At 36.1% G+C, this 15,451-nt stretch overlaps 1 protein-coding gene and 1 long non-coding RNA gene across 7 annotated transcripts; both read left to right on the forward strand.

Moving 5' to 3' along the window:
* Positions 1-35: 35 nt before the first annotated feature.
* On the forward strand, positions 36-530 carry LOC140889523 (uncharacterized). The gene has a single exon (XM_073297238.1). The coding sequence runs from the start codon at positions 36-38 to the stop codon at positions 528-530; it is 495 nt and encodes a 164-aa protein (XP_073153339.1).
* A 3,528-nt stretch (positions 531-4,058) lies between these two features.
* LOC140887440 (uncharacterized) lies at positions 4,059-6,466 on the forward strand. Of its 6 annotated transcripts, XR_012151855.1 has the most exons (5): positions 4,060-4,444; positions 4,717-5,457; positions 5,924-5,980; positions 6,070-6,148; positions 6,249-6,466. It is a non-coding gene; the product is annotated as an uncharacterized lncRNA (long non-coding RNA). The 6 variants fall into 6 exon arrangements; XR_012151853.1 differs by having other exon boundaries at positions 4,059-4,444; positions 5,924-6,148; XR_012151852.1 differs by having other exon boundaries at positions 4,061-4,444; positions 6,070-6,466.
* The last annotated feature ends 8,985 nt before the right edge of the window (positions 6,467-15,451 follow it).

The raw sequence follows: 15,451 nt of genomic DNA on the forward strand, positions 1-15,451 counted from the left end.
AGGAGGTTGTAAATCGATCCATTTTTCTCAGAATCATGGGTGCCGAAAATTGCAAAAAAGCCTGGGATATTTTAAAAATGGAGTTTCAAGGGTCCGAGAAAGTTATCTCCATCAAGCTTCAATCTTTATGGCGAGATTTTGATAATGTAGCCATGAAAGATAATGAAGATATCCGCACGTTTATTTCACGTGTAGTTGAAATAATCAATCAAATAAAAAGTTACGGAGATACCATCGAAGACAAGAAAATTGTTGAAAAAGTCCTATGGAGCTTGCCACAAAAATTTGAACATGTTGTGGCTGCAATTGAAGAATCAAAAGATTTATCAAAATTCACGATGGTGGAGTTGATGGGTTCTTTAGAAGCCCATGAAAAAAGGATGAGTAAATTCGTTGGACCATCCATTGAGCAAGCCTTTGAGTCCAAGCTCAAAATTGCGGAGAAGAAAAAATATGAAGGTGGAGAATCAAACACATCCCAACAATTTCAACAAAGAGGAGGATTCAAAAATTATCGATACCGTGGATGAGGAAGAGGAAAACCACGCTTCAACAACAATCAAAGAGGCAGTGTTAATATCAATTCTAACTCTTCTTGTTTTGTTTGCAAGGAACCGGGTCATGAATCAAAAAATTGTTGGGATAAATGCAAAACTTGTAAAATTCCAAACCACTCTTATAAAGACTGTTGGCACAGACAAAAAAATAAAGGAAACGAAGCCAACTTCACGGAGGAGAACGATCAAAAAATCATGTTTTATTCATGTATGAACATGACCAATAATTCCTTGAATATGTGGTACTTGGATAGTGGTTGCAGTAATCACATGACAAGACACAAGGATTACTTCATCAAATTTGATGAAAATTTCTCATCGGAAGTCAAGATGGGAGACGGAAAAATGCAACCTGTTCAAGGCAAAGGAACTGTAGCCGTGAGGACAAAGGGAGGTAACACAAAATTTATTGAAAATGTCCTATATGTCCCTGATCTTACTTCAAATTTACTGAGTGTTAATTAATTCAAAATGGTTACTCAGTTAATTTTGAAAAAAATGAATGCAAAATAAGGGACAAAGATAAGAAACTGATTGCGGAAATTAAAATGTTTCCGAACAAAGTATTTCCGTTGACAATGCCATTGGAAAATAATATTTCATTAAATGTTGAAAAATCTGAAGAATCACTTTCATGGCATTTGAGAGACATTTGAACTACCATGGAATGAGACTGCTGAAACAGAAAAACATGGTGATTGGACTTCCTGATAATGAACATTTGGACCAAACATGTGAAGGATGTATATATGGTAAAATGCATCGATTATCTTTTCCTAAGACTGCTTGGAGAGCAAAACAACCTCTTGAACTGATACATGCGGACATTTGTGGACCAACAAGGGCATCATCATTTCAAAACAAAAAATATTTTCTTCTTTTTGTTGATGATTTTAGCAGGATGATGTGGGTGTACTTTTTGGAGCAAAAATCAGAAGCTTTTGCAGTATTTGTCCGGTTCAAGAAGATGGTTGAAAGTGAGAGCAATCTTCAGCTCAAAACACTCAGAACTGATCGTGGTGGGGAATTCTTGTCTAAAGAATTCTCAAATTATTGCAGTCAAGAAGGAATCCGAAGGCAGTTGACAGCTCGCTACACACCTCAACAAAATGGTGTAGCTGAAAGAAAAATCGAACCATTGTCGAAATGGCCAGAAGCATGTTGAAAGCAAAAGGTCTTCCCAACACCTTTTTGGGCTGAAGCTGTCAATATTGCTGTGTACATCCTCAACAAATCACCTACCAAGGCCAATCCAAGTAAAACTCCTTACGAATCTTGGCACAAGCGCAAACCAAAAATCAAACACCTTCGAGTTTTTGGATGTCTGGCTTATTCTCTCATTCCTTCACAACGACGAGAGAAATTCGACGAAAAAGGTGAAAAATATATTTTTATTGGCTACAGTGATGAATCAAAAGCCTATCGTTTGTTTAATCCAAAAACAAACGAGTTGACAATTTCAAGAGATGTACACTTTGATGAAATGAAAGCATGGGACTGGGAAAATAAAAATTCCATTGAATCAAAACAAACAGAAGATTCTGGTTCAAGTTCTACAATGGATCCAGTACGCGGCCAAAATATATTTGACTCAGATTCTGATTCAGAATCCCCTGTGAGAAAGGTACGTTCACTAAGAGAAATTTATGATTTATCAAATGTTGCATTTTTCTCTTGTGAACCACATAATTTTGAAGAGGATGTGAAAAAAGAAATCTGGCAAAAAGCCATGGATGATGAAATGACCATTATTCTGAAAAATCAAACCTGGAGCTTGGTTGATATCCCAAAAAATAAAGATGTGGTCGGATTAAAGTGGATCTACAAAAATAAATTCAATGAAGATGGATCAATCCAAAAACACAAAGCACGACTTGTTGCAAAAGGCTACTCACAACAGCCTGGGATTGACTATAATGAAACATTTGCACCTGTGGCGAGAATGGAAACTATTCGCATTGTACTTGCTATTGCTGCACAGAAGGAACTACCAGTCTATCAACTTGATTTCAAATCAGCTTTTCTAAATGGAGAATTTCAAGAAAAAGTCTACGTAGAACAACCAGATGGCTACATAGTAAAAGGCAAAGAAAACATGGTTTATCGCCTCCACAAAGCACTTTATGGCTTGAAACAAGAACCTCGGGCATGGAATAGTAAAATCGACAGTTACTTCATCAACAATGGATTCCGTCGAAGCCCAAGTGAGCCATCTCTTTATGTCAAAAAGGAGGTACAAATGAATTTATGATCGTGTGCCTTTATGTTGATGATTTGATATATACTGGCACTAACCATGTGATGCTAGAGGAATTCAAAAAGGCCATGATGAAAGAATACGAGATGACAGATTTGGGCCTTATGAAATATTTTCTTGGCATTCAAGTGCAACAAAAGAAAGGAGAAATATTTATTTCTCAAGAAAAATGCACAGAAGATTTGTGAAAAAATTCAATATGTCTATGTGTAATCCTGTCACAACTTCAATGGCCTTAAATGAAAAATTGCAGCAAAATGATGGAGCAAAAAAGGCCAACGCAACAATTTATCGAAGTTTAGTGGGTTCATTAATGTACCTCACTAACACCAGACCAGATATTGTTCATTCTGTGAACATGATATCCAGATTCATGAGTGACCCAAGTCAAATTCATTTTTCCGCTGCCAAAAGAATACTGCGATATTTGCAAGGAACAAAAAATAATGGTATAAAATATACCAGAGAATATGACAATAGCCTAATTGGCTATACTGACAGTGACTGGGCTGGATCAGTGGATGACAGGAAAAGCACGTCTGGATATATATTCTGTATTGGTACAAAACCAATTTCTTGGTCTTCTAAAAAACAGAAGGCAGTTGCACTTTCATCTGCCGAAGCAGAATATATTGCTGCTACTGATGCTGCTTGTGAAGCAATCTGGCTACGAAGAATTTTGAAAAATTTACAACAAGAGCCAAAAAGTCCTACAAAAATATTCTGTGACAACATGTCTGCTATTGCTATGACGAAAAATCTAGTTTTTCATGCCAGATCAAAGCACATAGAACTTCGTCACCATTTTATCAGAAATCTTGTCAATGATGGTGAAATTCAACTGACTTTTGTTAGCACTGGAGAACAAATAGCAGATCCATTCACAAAGCCATTATCTTCAGAAAAATTGGAACACTTCAAGAATCGCATATGCATTACAAATTAAAGAGGAGTGTAAAATAATAATATTAATTTGCATGCATGATTATATGTTGAATTGTCAAAGTTGTCACCTAGAATTTAGAAGTGAGTTGATTGCCTTCATAAGTTGAATTAACACGTTTTAATAGCATGCATATTTGTCCCTTTATATTAATTGTCAAACTTCACCTACCATTTAATAGGCAGACAATGTGTTGGTTGAATTTAATAGGCTAGCCATCATAAAATTTGACACGGCAATGTTTTTGCATATGTTGGAATTGATTTCAAATTCCATGTATCCAATTGCCTATAAAATGCGTTGATGTTAATGCAATGAAATAATTCAATGTTCATCATTTTCTTCCCGTACTTTCTTTGCTCAGCATAATTCTTTGTTGAGTATTTATATTAAACATAAAAAAGCCTCCAACATCTCATCATAATTGTTCATTAAAATCCTTGCATACTAATATATATTCTGGTACCCAACAGAGGTGAGGTAACCCCACCGATCAATCAGAGTTCTTTCAGCAAACATTTTCATCTTTTATTTTGCTTAGGAGTGGGAGAACATATGCTACTCTTCGTTTGTCTACGCCCCTGTTTATTTGGCCGTTTTAGTTGAGCATAGCTAAAATTGAAGCATATCTAGGCATGAGAATGTGTTCTAACTGCTGGTTGTGAACTCGTGAGAAGAAAATTCATGGTAAATATTTAGGAGTACTTACAAATTGCACTTGGGTTGACAAGTATAAAATCTTGTGTGCGCTTTTGTTAGTTTTGTGAGTTAGAAACTTATAATTGCTCATTTCAATAACTTTTAAGATGATTGTGATGCATGATGACGCTTCTATGTGAACTTAATGAGTAGCAACACATCATGAGTAATTTTCTTTGGCCTATTACTATTAGGGTGTGTATATTTGAACTACTTATAATTATCTACATGCCGTAATTCACTTCTTATTGTGTGTCCAGTCAGGATAGCAGATTAACCGTTGAATTCGAAATCACAGATTTTTGTCATTCGTGTGTTTCTGAGGAGAGGAATTGTTAATCAGTTCAGGTCATGCGATGGAATTTTGGTTCTTATCTTGAAGATCAGGATCACTGGTGGCTATCCAACACCCATCGTGATGTCCTTATGCATGCTTTCTAAGCCTAAGGTTTGTGGTCTGTGCACCAAGTCTTCACAGTTAGCATTTTTATGGCGATTCATAAATTATAACAAAAGGATGAAGAATGCAATTACCTTTTGGAAGAAGATACTGTTTGTAGACTGGCAGTTTATTGTATAAAATAATAAATTTGAGGATGTATCTGCTAGCAGCATGCTGTAAAATATTATCTTTTAAATTTATTCTTCTTTTTTCAATGGTTTAGAATTCTGATATGCCGGAATGTCTGTTGTGATTTCACAGAAAGGCGAGGGGTTCATTAGAGAAGAGCATCACTTGAATAAATGATGCCTTAATGAATGATTCACATCTTTACTACCCATTGTTTCTTTTTACAGTTATTCGTCACTAATCCATGTGTTCTTAACTAACAAAACTGAGTAAGACGTGTTTTTGGAGATTGTGAAACATGTTCTTAAAAATTATATAGATTACTACAGGTAAAACAAACTTTGAGGAAGCGAAATCAGCTGTTAAATTTTAGAGGGACTGAAAAGCAAAAGAAAATTGTGATTACTAAAATGGAGAAAGTAGCATGCATGTAAGCTTCTTATTTAGTTCTCCAGAATTTATTGGTTTTTCCAGTTCTCTTGGAGATAGATCTTTGCTGAGTTAATATATTCTTTTGGCAAGTGGAACCACTATGGGTTTCTGCCTTAAATTGTTTGAGCACTATCATAATCTCTCTGAGCTGCCTCGACTGTATGATCTTTACATTATAAGAAATGTTTCCTCCCACCACTGTGCATTGTATATATGTATGCGTGTGTGCGCGTGTGTGTGATGCTCAAGCTACTAATTATTGCCTTGTTAGCTACAAAATAGATTAGACATTGATTATCATGTATCAAGTATTGGAGTATATTTCTCCAATTTCTTTATGTTAGTCACATACCTATCTGGTCACAGAGAGATGGAAAATGTTAAAATGGGTTAGCCTTATACCACTCACAAGCATGAAGTATCAAGAGTATATTCTTTATCAGTAAAATTTTGCGTTTTTCCAGAAAATGTATGCTTCTAGAGATGCGCTTGGAGGAATGATAGCTTGGCCTTGTCATCTGGTATGATATTCGAAATTTTCAGTTAACTATTTATTGTATATACTCGTCATGTTATTGTCTTTTTAAACCAATATAAATTGTATTTCCAGTTGAAAGTTAATGAAAAAGACTTCTACTAGTTGTATTCGCATAAATGACAGCTTGTCAATTTTTTCAATTTCTCAATTGGTATGTTATTCATTAATTAGTTTGAATTTAAATTTAAATTTATTTATTTATGTGATATTTTATACATTATATTTAACAAATATATGAATTTTTATTATAGATGACCAGATTATTGGATTTGGTATAAGATGAGATGGTTGAAGATGTACTACAAGTTTGGAGATGTTTTTCTTTATGAGACTTTAATTTTTTTTGTTTGTTCTTAAACTAAATACTTTAGATATATTTGTTGGTGTATAGATATTTTTTAAGGTGACAAATTTGTCATTAGTATTGTACATTATTGATTAATGCAAGATTAATGTCATTTTATTTTTATTTTAAAATTTTATTTGTATTTATGTTAATTTGTTATATGTGTGAATTATATAATGAAAATCTTGAAATTGGACGACATTATAGTATATGAAAATTATTTACATCACAATAGCATATAAAATCATGTATATAAAAACGTCATAGTAAAACTCTTATGATGACATTTCAAAAGTCATTACAAATAACTGTTAATGACGAAGTTTAATGTCTATATAGGTAAGTATAAATGACATTTATAAATGTCACCATATATTACATAAAGAGGAATTTTAAATTGACCTTATAAGCTATCTTTAATTGACATTTTTTATTGTCACTATATATAAAATAAAAAACACTTATAAGTAGACCTGGCCACGGTCCGGGTCCGGGTTGGCATTTAGCCAACCCTTAACCGGCCCGCCAATGGTCGGTTCCAGTCCGGGTCGGTGAACCGGCGGTTCCGGTCCGGGTCGGTGAACCGGCGGTTCCGGTTCGGGTCCGGGTCCGGTTAACCACCGGTTCAGAGCCCGGGCTAACCGTGCCATTTTAAAAAATAAAAATAAAAATTGCAGCGCCCCCCCTTCGAATTAAATTCGAAGGTGCAGCGCCCCAGCGCTTAATTTGCAGCGCTGGGGCGCTAAACCTTCGAAAAGCGCTGGGGCACTGAACCTTCGAATTAAATTCGAAGGTTCAGCGCCCCAGCGCTGACATTGCAGCGCTAGGGCGCTGCACCTTCGAAATTTAATTTTTTTAAAATTTTTAAACAAATTTTTAATAAGAATCTCCATAATAAAAATCTATTACATTTATTAAATAAACAATATATTAGAATTTCAACATGTTAATATCTTATGACTTAATATTACAAATCTATTACATTTTATTCTACTTCACTCGCATTTCCTCCCGTCGTAGTTCCGGATGTTCCTTCGGTATCATCTTGGTCTTCTTCATCACTTTGAATATGTTGTGTTCGAGTAGCGGCTTTTGACCAATCATTGAGCAAACATTGGGCTTCCAAGTTTTCCGGCCTTAAGCTAGAACGTCTCTCGTCCAATGTATTTCCTCCAATACTAAACGCTTGCTCCACTGCAACTGTTGAAATCGGACAAGCTAGAATTTCTTTTGCCATTATAGCCAAAATTGAATATATTTGTGTTTTTTGCGACCATCATCTCAAAATGTCGAAGTTTTACTCATCTGTATCACTAAAATCAAAAGTAGTGGTAAAATAATTCTCAAGTTCCTGACTGGAACTTGAGGATCCTCGTGGACGTTTCGTCTGTTCCCTTAATAAAAGTTGTGCTTTAGTAAGTTTAGAAGAAACATTACTAGTTGCAGTGGATTGTGTTTCATGTGAAACAATTTGTCCACCATATTTGATGTTATATTCATTATAAATATCAAGTAAATGAGTTTTAATATTAAACAAAATCAATGAGATAGAAGGAATCGTTTTCGCAATAGGCTCCAAAGATTCATAATATAATGTTAACACGTCGCTTAAGCCATCTAATTTAAGTCTAGGATCTAAAATAAAAGCACATAAAAAAATTTCAAGAATGAGCAAAAAATATTTTTCCCATTTTGCTTTCATGACGAGAATACATTGAGATAAAGCACTATCATTAGAATTAACATGTTCATGAAAAATACAAGCAATGTTGCAACAATGTGTTAAAACTAAATGTGAAGTAGGGTAATAAACACCGGATAATTGGTCTCTAGCATCATTAAAAACTTTTAAAATTTCACAAATACTAGTGCATATGTTCCATTGATTTGAAAACAAATAAATATCACGAGCTTGAACAAATTGATGAAAAATGTACATAATAAATCTTTATATTCAAAAGAGGATAATAACAATTTATATGTTGAATTTCAACGAGTTGGAACATCTCGTTCAAACCGCTTAGGCTTCATACCATTTACTCTACAAAATTTTCCCCATTGCTTCATAACTTGGGGGTGCGTCCATAAATAATGAATAGCGTTTCTAATTGGTTGAATATGTGTGCCTAAATTTTTTAGCCCATCTTGAACGCACACAAATTTAAAATATGACATGTGCATCTAATATGAAAAAATTTGCCACCTAGTGATGGTTTACATATTTCAATAAGCTCACTAATACTAGAAGTATTTGCACTAGCATTATCAAAAGACATTGAAAAAACTTTGGTAGTTAGACCATATTCTTCTAAAATAACAAATATAAGTTGCGAAATATTTTGTGCCGTGTGTGATTCGTTGAAACATCTATATGCAAGCAACCTTTTTTAAATGTTCCAATTATTATCAATCCAATGACATGTAATACCCATATATGAACAACTTTGCCAATGATCACTCCAAATATCGGAACACAAAGAAACTTTATTATTCAAACTATAAAATTCCTTAATTAATTCTTTCTTTTGATCAACGACTAACTTTTTCATTGTGCGTTTGAGACTATTTCTTGGAATACGTCTAATAGAAGGATTTGCACTTGTAGAAAGCCAATTTTCAAAAGATAATTTATCGCTAAAACTAAAAGAAAGTTGTTCAACCACACAAAATTTAGTCGTTTCTTCTCTAAATCTAATTTCGTTATATTTAAATAGTTGAGATTCATTACCCGATTGAGAAGAGAATGCCGGAATTTGAGTTTGACCACGATCAATACCAATTTCCACCGGATGATTTTGAAAGAGTGGGTGCCCAGTGAGCCAACTTGTGGCTAAGGGCTTTGATGACTCTTTGTATAAACAATCTTTTTTTTAATATAATTTACACTTTTATTAATGGCAATGACTTTATCTTTCTTCATATTGTTATATTGTGATATACTATTGTTGTTTTGATAAAGACCTTGAATATACTATAGTGTATGTAAGATGTGGTAGAACATGGGGATGTCTATCATGAAACACATCTTATAGTCACTGTATATTCTAAACTATTCCTAGTCGATTGAGCCGTCCGATAATAAGGATAAGGATCGCTCGAGTGTGAGACTAGCATTTGCGATGCAGAGTACCACGTTTCATTGGTAGGGAACATAGAGATGTTCGAAGCATGCAAATGGATATTCATATGATGAATGATCGAATTACCCTATCCGGACTTTCCAAGTGGTTATCACTTATCGAGTGGATATAGTCCGCGGTTTTGGTTGTACACCATTAGTCCTTACTACTTGAGACATCATTGAGACTCTATATGCTAGTACTGTGCTTTGACTCGTTTACCGACTCTATTGGGGTCATCAGGTGTCGGGATTGGGTACAGTTACAACACATGTAGGAGTCGATGCTTTGTTGTCAAGGATTCACCACATACTTGCGAGTGTGGATATCCTATGCGATCTGAGGAGATATTAGTGTGACGAATCTCTGGCCAGAGTACATGATGTGATTTAAGAAATGGTTTCTTAGTAGCACATGCGATGTCACTATTTGATCTTCAAGATGCATTGCATAGTTATCGAATCTCGAGCGACTCTCGATATACCAATGGTTGTTGATTCGATCGGGATATATGGATGAAGGGACCGTACTGTACGCTAACCAAAATCTACTGGTTCTTGTAGGCACTATCAGTGATACCTAGGGAATCATGGGGCGATGTTGCTAGGCGCTCATACCATGATTCGATGGGCAAGTCGGAAATTGTTGTTCCGAGTCACAAGGAGTTGTGAGCCCACGGCTAGCTGTATCCCTGAACCATTGAGGGTCACACAGTGTAATGGATTTTTAATCCCCGTTGAGATAGTTAAATTTAAAGAGTTAAATTTAATGAACGAAGAAGTTGGACTTCTTATTTAAGAGTAGAGGAGTCAGATTTCCTAAAATGACATAGTGATGGGCATTTTTGGAAATCACTGAATTCGGATTCAGAAAAATTTATCTTGACTTTAAAAGGTGCAGAAATGGTTTCTGTGCACATTGGTAAAATCGGTTTATCAATCGGAGTCACGATGAATTTTATATTAATTTCTGAACATGCGGGCTTTGCTTGTCGGGCCTGAACTTATGACTAATGGGCCATAAGCTGTTAGTGGCCTACATTATAAATAAGTTATTGCAGTACAGAAATTACACAAAAACAAGGCACAAAATTTTCGAAAATCCTAAGCTATTTTTCTTAAAGTGGCCGCCCCCTCTCCCTCTCTCTACTCGAGAAAAATTCCAGCCTGTGATTTTGAATTACAGTCTGGTTTAACGGATCAAATTCGTTAACTCTCTTCGTAGAAAACTTCTGATAGATTTTCTAGTGCAATCTATCAGAGGGATTAAATCTCTATTCGTGGACCTGATAGAAGAACTGTTCGTCCATCGGTTCCAGGGAGATACAACAAGAGCAGAGAAATCTATTGGTGTCCAGAATCTCGATTCGAGATTAAAGGTAAAAATTATATAATCGTTATTTGAATTTTTACACACACAATTTAATCGTAAAGATGTGATACCCAATATGGAATCGTTCCATATAATAAAATTTTAAACTTCCGCTGCACCGGGTATCAATCTTGTTTGATCTGAACGCCGCGTTCTACAACAGTGGTATCAGAGCCAGGTTGCTCAAGCGATTAAATAAATCGATTGTACAAAAAAAATTTTTTTAAGCCTCGGTTTTTGAAACAAAATAAATATTTTAAAATAAAAATATTTTTTTTCGGGCAAAAACCCGGGCAGCGATTGGATCGCTGCCCGGGAGGGGCAGCGATGGTCGCTGCCCAGGGCGGCGCACGGAGCTGCACGGCGCAGCGCTGGGCGCTGCGCAGGGCAGCGCACGGCGCTGCCCAGGGCAGCGATCGTCGCTGCCCGGCCCGGGAACGTCCCGGGCGGCCCGCGGGAAAAATTATTTTTAATTTTAAATTAAATTTTAATATGATAAAATTCTATTTTTGGTCCGATCGAAAATTGTTTTGATTGGTCCACGAGGCGTCGGATCGAATTGTTCGAGTCCGAAAATTTTAAAATTGATTTTTGGATAAATTTGAATTTTTGGAAAATTTTAATATTTTATCCTTTAATTGAATTTTGAAATTAATTAATTTTTGGTACAATTGATGATAAGATATGATCTTATGGATATATTGAGTAAAATATGATTTTATGTATAAAATTGGATTTTATAGATAAAATATGATTTTATTTGATAAAAAGATAAAATATGATTTTATATGTAAAATAAGATTTTATGTATGAGATATGATTTTATCTTTTTAAATTTAAATTGCCATTGCATGTTATCCAATAAATTAATTTTGAATTAAATATTATTGGATAAGGATGATCGATTGCCATGACCAATTTTGTAGGTGTATGTTAGGAATTTACATTTGTTTTATTGTTGTTGGTTTTATTAATGGGCCTGGTTTATGGCCCAATATGAATGTCATATGTAATAAAAGTGGGCTTGGTTTATGGCCCGTTCCCACCCCTTAAAAATGTATCCCCTACTTGTCATTGTTATTTATTGTAAATACATTAGATTTAGTGGGAGATCAAGATTTGAAGATGGAGGTGGGCCCAGCAGACAATAAAGACAGAAGAAATGTAAATTGAAAGCAAATGTAATAGGATTGCATTGCATACTGCATATTACCTAGGATTGGACTAAGACTCGTGATTGGCAACCACGGGTCGATTAGAAATGGAATCGATCATCCTATATAATATGTGATATTATGGTTGTGTGCATGTTTTATACTAAATTGTGTGAATCCGACAAGCATACAAAATTTTAAAAATGATGAGACAAATTTTTATAATTAAAAATCCCTCATTTTAAATATGATTTAAAATTGATATCAAGATAAATAAAGGAAATTTAAATTTGTTTAAATGTTCCTACCTTCCATCAACGATCAATGTATGAGATGCTACCCGCGGATACGGTCCGGCTCATATTATTGGGGGGGCCCGTTCATCGGAAAGCTGTACATTGGATCGACACATGTTGTAAGTTGGGTGGAACTCCCATGGGATCGGCTCATATTATTGGGGGATCCACATGGCGACCGTCCATCACAACTTAATATTGATGGGTCATCTTGACATGTCACAATAATCGGCGTCATATTATTGGGCCCTTATTGGACATGAGGTAAAAACGTGGAGGTTGCTTTGGAAGCAATTGGGCTCTACCTTTTGAAAATTATGGTTGGCTCATATTATTCGGGACTATAAGTTTGTCAATTGGACTCCATGTTCTCACTAAGGAAAACAGTTTCCCGTTTTCACTAGAGGGTAGTGAAATCGTTAAAATAGTGGGAGTGAGATTCATAAAATAAATTTCGCCTATTTTATGTCTTAGTAAATTGCTTAAACAATCACTGATATTTGTCTGTTTCTTTTCAGTATTTCATACAATGAATTCGCGTAATCCACTTTTCTCGATCCTCGAACAAAATAAGTTGACTGGCGCAAACTATACGGAATGGTTCCGTAAATTGAAGATTGTCTTGACTTCGGAGAAGATGCTCTACGTGTTAGAGAAATCTCCTCCGAAGGAAGCACCAGCTGACGTAAGTCCGGAGGAGTTAGCCAAACTTGATACATGGTGGGACCATGATATCAAGACCAAATGCTATATGCAAGCCTCGATGTCTGATGAACTCCAGAGGCGATTTGAGGACACCGTGAATGCTGCTGACATTCACGTTCAACTCAAGGAACTTTTTGGGGCTCAATCGAGGGCTGAAAGGTTCGCTACTGTAAAGGAGCTAATGACGTGTCGCATGCGTGAAGGGACTTCGGTCCGTGATCATGGGGTACGAGTGATTTGGCTCATACAGAATTTGGTAACCCTTGATTTGGTGTTGGAGCATGAACTCAACGTGGACTTACTACTTCTGTCTCTTCCTTCTTCGTTTGACGGATTTGTGGTAAATTTCAATATGAACAAGATAGAGGCCTCCCTTGAAGAGATGGTCAATATGCTTGTGACATATGAATCCACATTAAAGAAGGATAAACCGGCTTTCTTGGTGGGCTCCTCTTCTTCTGCTAAGAAGGGGCCAAGTACGAAGGGTAAGAAACGTTCTGCCCCACCCAAAAAAGTCGAACCCGAGAAGAAGTACAAGACAAAGGCTTCAAACATGGAAAAATCCAAGGATGTTTGCCATTACTGCAAGAAGCCCGGTCATTGGAAGCGTAACTGCAAGGAATATCTAGAGCAGTTGCGAACTGCAAAGGGTATGTTCTATATTGAAATAAATGTTTCACTTAATACTACTTCTTGGGTATTGGATACCGGATGTGGATCTCACATTTGCAATGATTTGCAGGTGATGACAAGAAGTCGCAGGCTTAGGATGGGTGAGACCCAGCTGAGGCTCGGAAATGGTTCCAGAGTTGAAGCAAAAGCCGTGGGAGATGTTTATTTAATTTTGCAGAACGGTTTTAAGTTACTTTTAAGAGATGTTTTATTTGTTCCAGATTTAATTAAAAACATTATTTCTGTTTCTATGCTTGATAGAGATGGTTATTCTTGCAATTTTGTGAATGGGATTTGCAATATTTACAAGAATGAATGTTTAATTGGAAATGGACAACTTGAAAACGATCTATACAACTTAAAACTAAAAGACGTTCCAATAAATTATGTTGATAAACCGGCAACAACAAACAAAAGGAAATCGATAGCCAAAACCCGGCAAACCTTTGGCACGCTAGGCTAGGTCATATTTCCTCAAGGAGGATGAACAAGCTAGTGGGAGAGGGCATGTTTGATATGTCTGATATTAACTCTCTACCTACTTGTGAATCCTGCCTAAAAGGAAAAATGACTAAATCTCCTTTTAAGGGGAAACCTGAGCGTAGTCAAAATCTGTTGGATTTGATCCATACAGATGTTTGTGGTCCATTTAGAGTTGGGACTCAATATGGCCACACCTACTTCATTACCTTTACTGATGATTATTCAAGGTATGGGTATTTATATTTAATGAAATATAAGTCAGAAGCATTTGAAAAGTTCAAAGAATTCAAGGCTGAAGTAGAAAACAAGCTAGGTAAAAGTATTAAAGCACTTCGATCGGATCGAGGTGGAGAATACTTGAGTACCGAGTTTTTGGACTATCTGAAAGAGAATGAGATTCTCTCTCAGTGGACTCCTCCTATGACACCACAGCTGAATGGTGTATCGGAGCGTCGTAATCGAACTCTGTTGGACATGGTTCGATCCATGATGAGCTTCACTGAGCTTCCACCTTCGTTTTGGGGCTATGCACTTGAAACGGCGGTATTGTTGTTGAACAACGTCCACACTAAAGCAGTGGACAAAACACCATACGAGTTATGGAATGGCAAAGCTCCTAAGTATTCGTACTTGAGGATTTGGGGATGTCCTGCTTACGTGAAGCGGACAGTGGGAGATAAGTTGGATAGTCGATCCAGCTTATGTTATTTTGTAGGGTATCCGAAGAATTCAATCGGATATTATTTCTATTATCCTGCTGAAACAAAGGTGTTTGTTTCAAGGAATGCCACCTTCTTGGAGAAGGAGTTCTTATTGGATAAGAAAGGCGAGATGATGGAACTCGAAGAAATTCGAGAAGAACCCGAAATACAAAATAACGATCCTACACCTCAGGAACCATTGCTGGACACGCCTATACCTAGAAGATCCGAGAGGACTTCTAGACCTCCTATTCGATATGGTCTTCTTCTTGAAGGGGATCAAAATGAACCCGATGTTGGATGTGATCCAAGAAACTTCAAGGAAGCAATTTCTGATGAGGATTCAAATTTATGGCTTGAAGCTATGCAGTCGGAAATAGATTCGATGCATACAAACCAAGTTTGGTCTTTAGTAGATCCTCCCGATGGAATTGTTCCAATAGGGTGTAAATGGATCTACAAGAGAAAGCTTGGGCCTGATGGTAAGGTATTGACCTAAAAGGCGCGATTGGTGGCAAAAGGTTATACTCAAAGACAAGGAGTTGACTATGATGAAACCTTTTCACCAGTTGCAATGTTCAAGTCCATAAGAATCCTTATTGCCATA

Source organism: Henckelia pumila, chromosome 3 (assembly GCF_033568475.1).
Source record: "Henckelia pumila isolate YLH828 chromosome 3, ASM3356847v2, whole genome shotgun sequence".
NCBI classification, from domain to species: domain Eukaryota; kingdom Viridiplantae; phylum Streptophyta; class Magnoliopsida; order Lamiales; family Gesneriaceae; genus Henckelia; species Henckelia pumila.

What these genes read in the sequence shown, in the direction of transcription:
- LOC140889523 (XM_073297238.1), top strand. Translation starts at nt 36, where the DNA reads ATGGGTGCCGAAAATTGCAAAAAAGCCTGGGATATTTTAAAAATGGAG.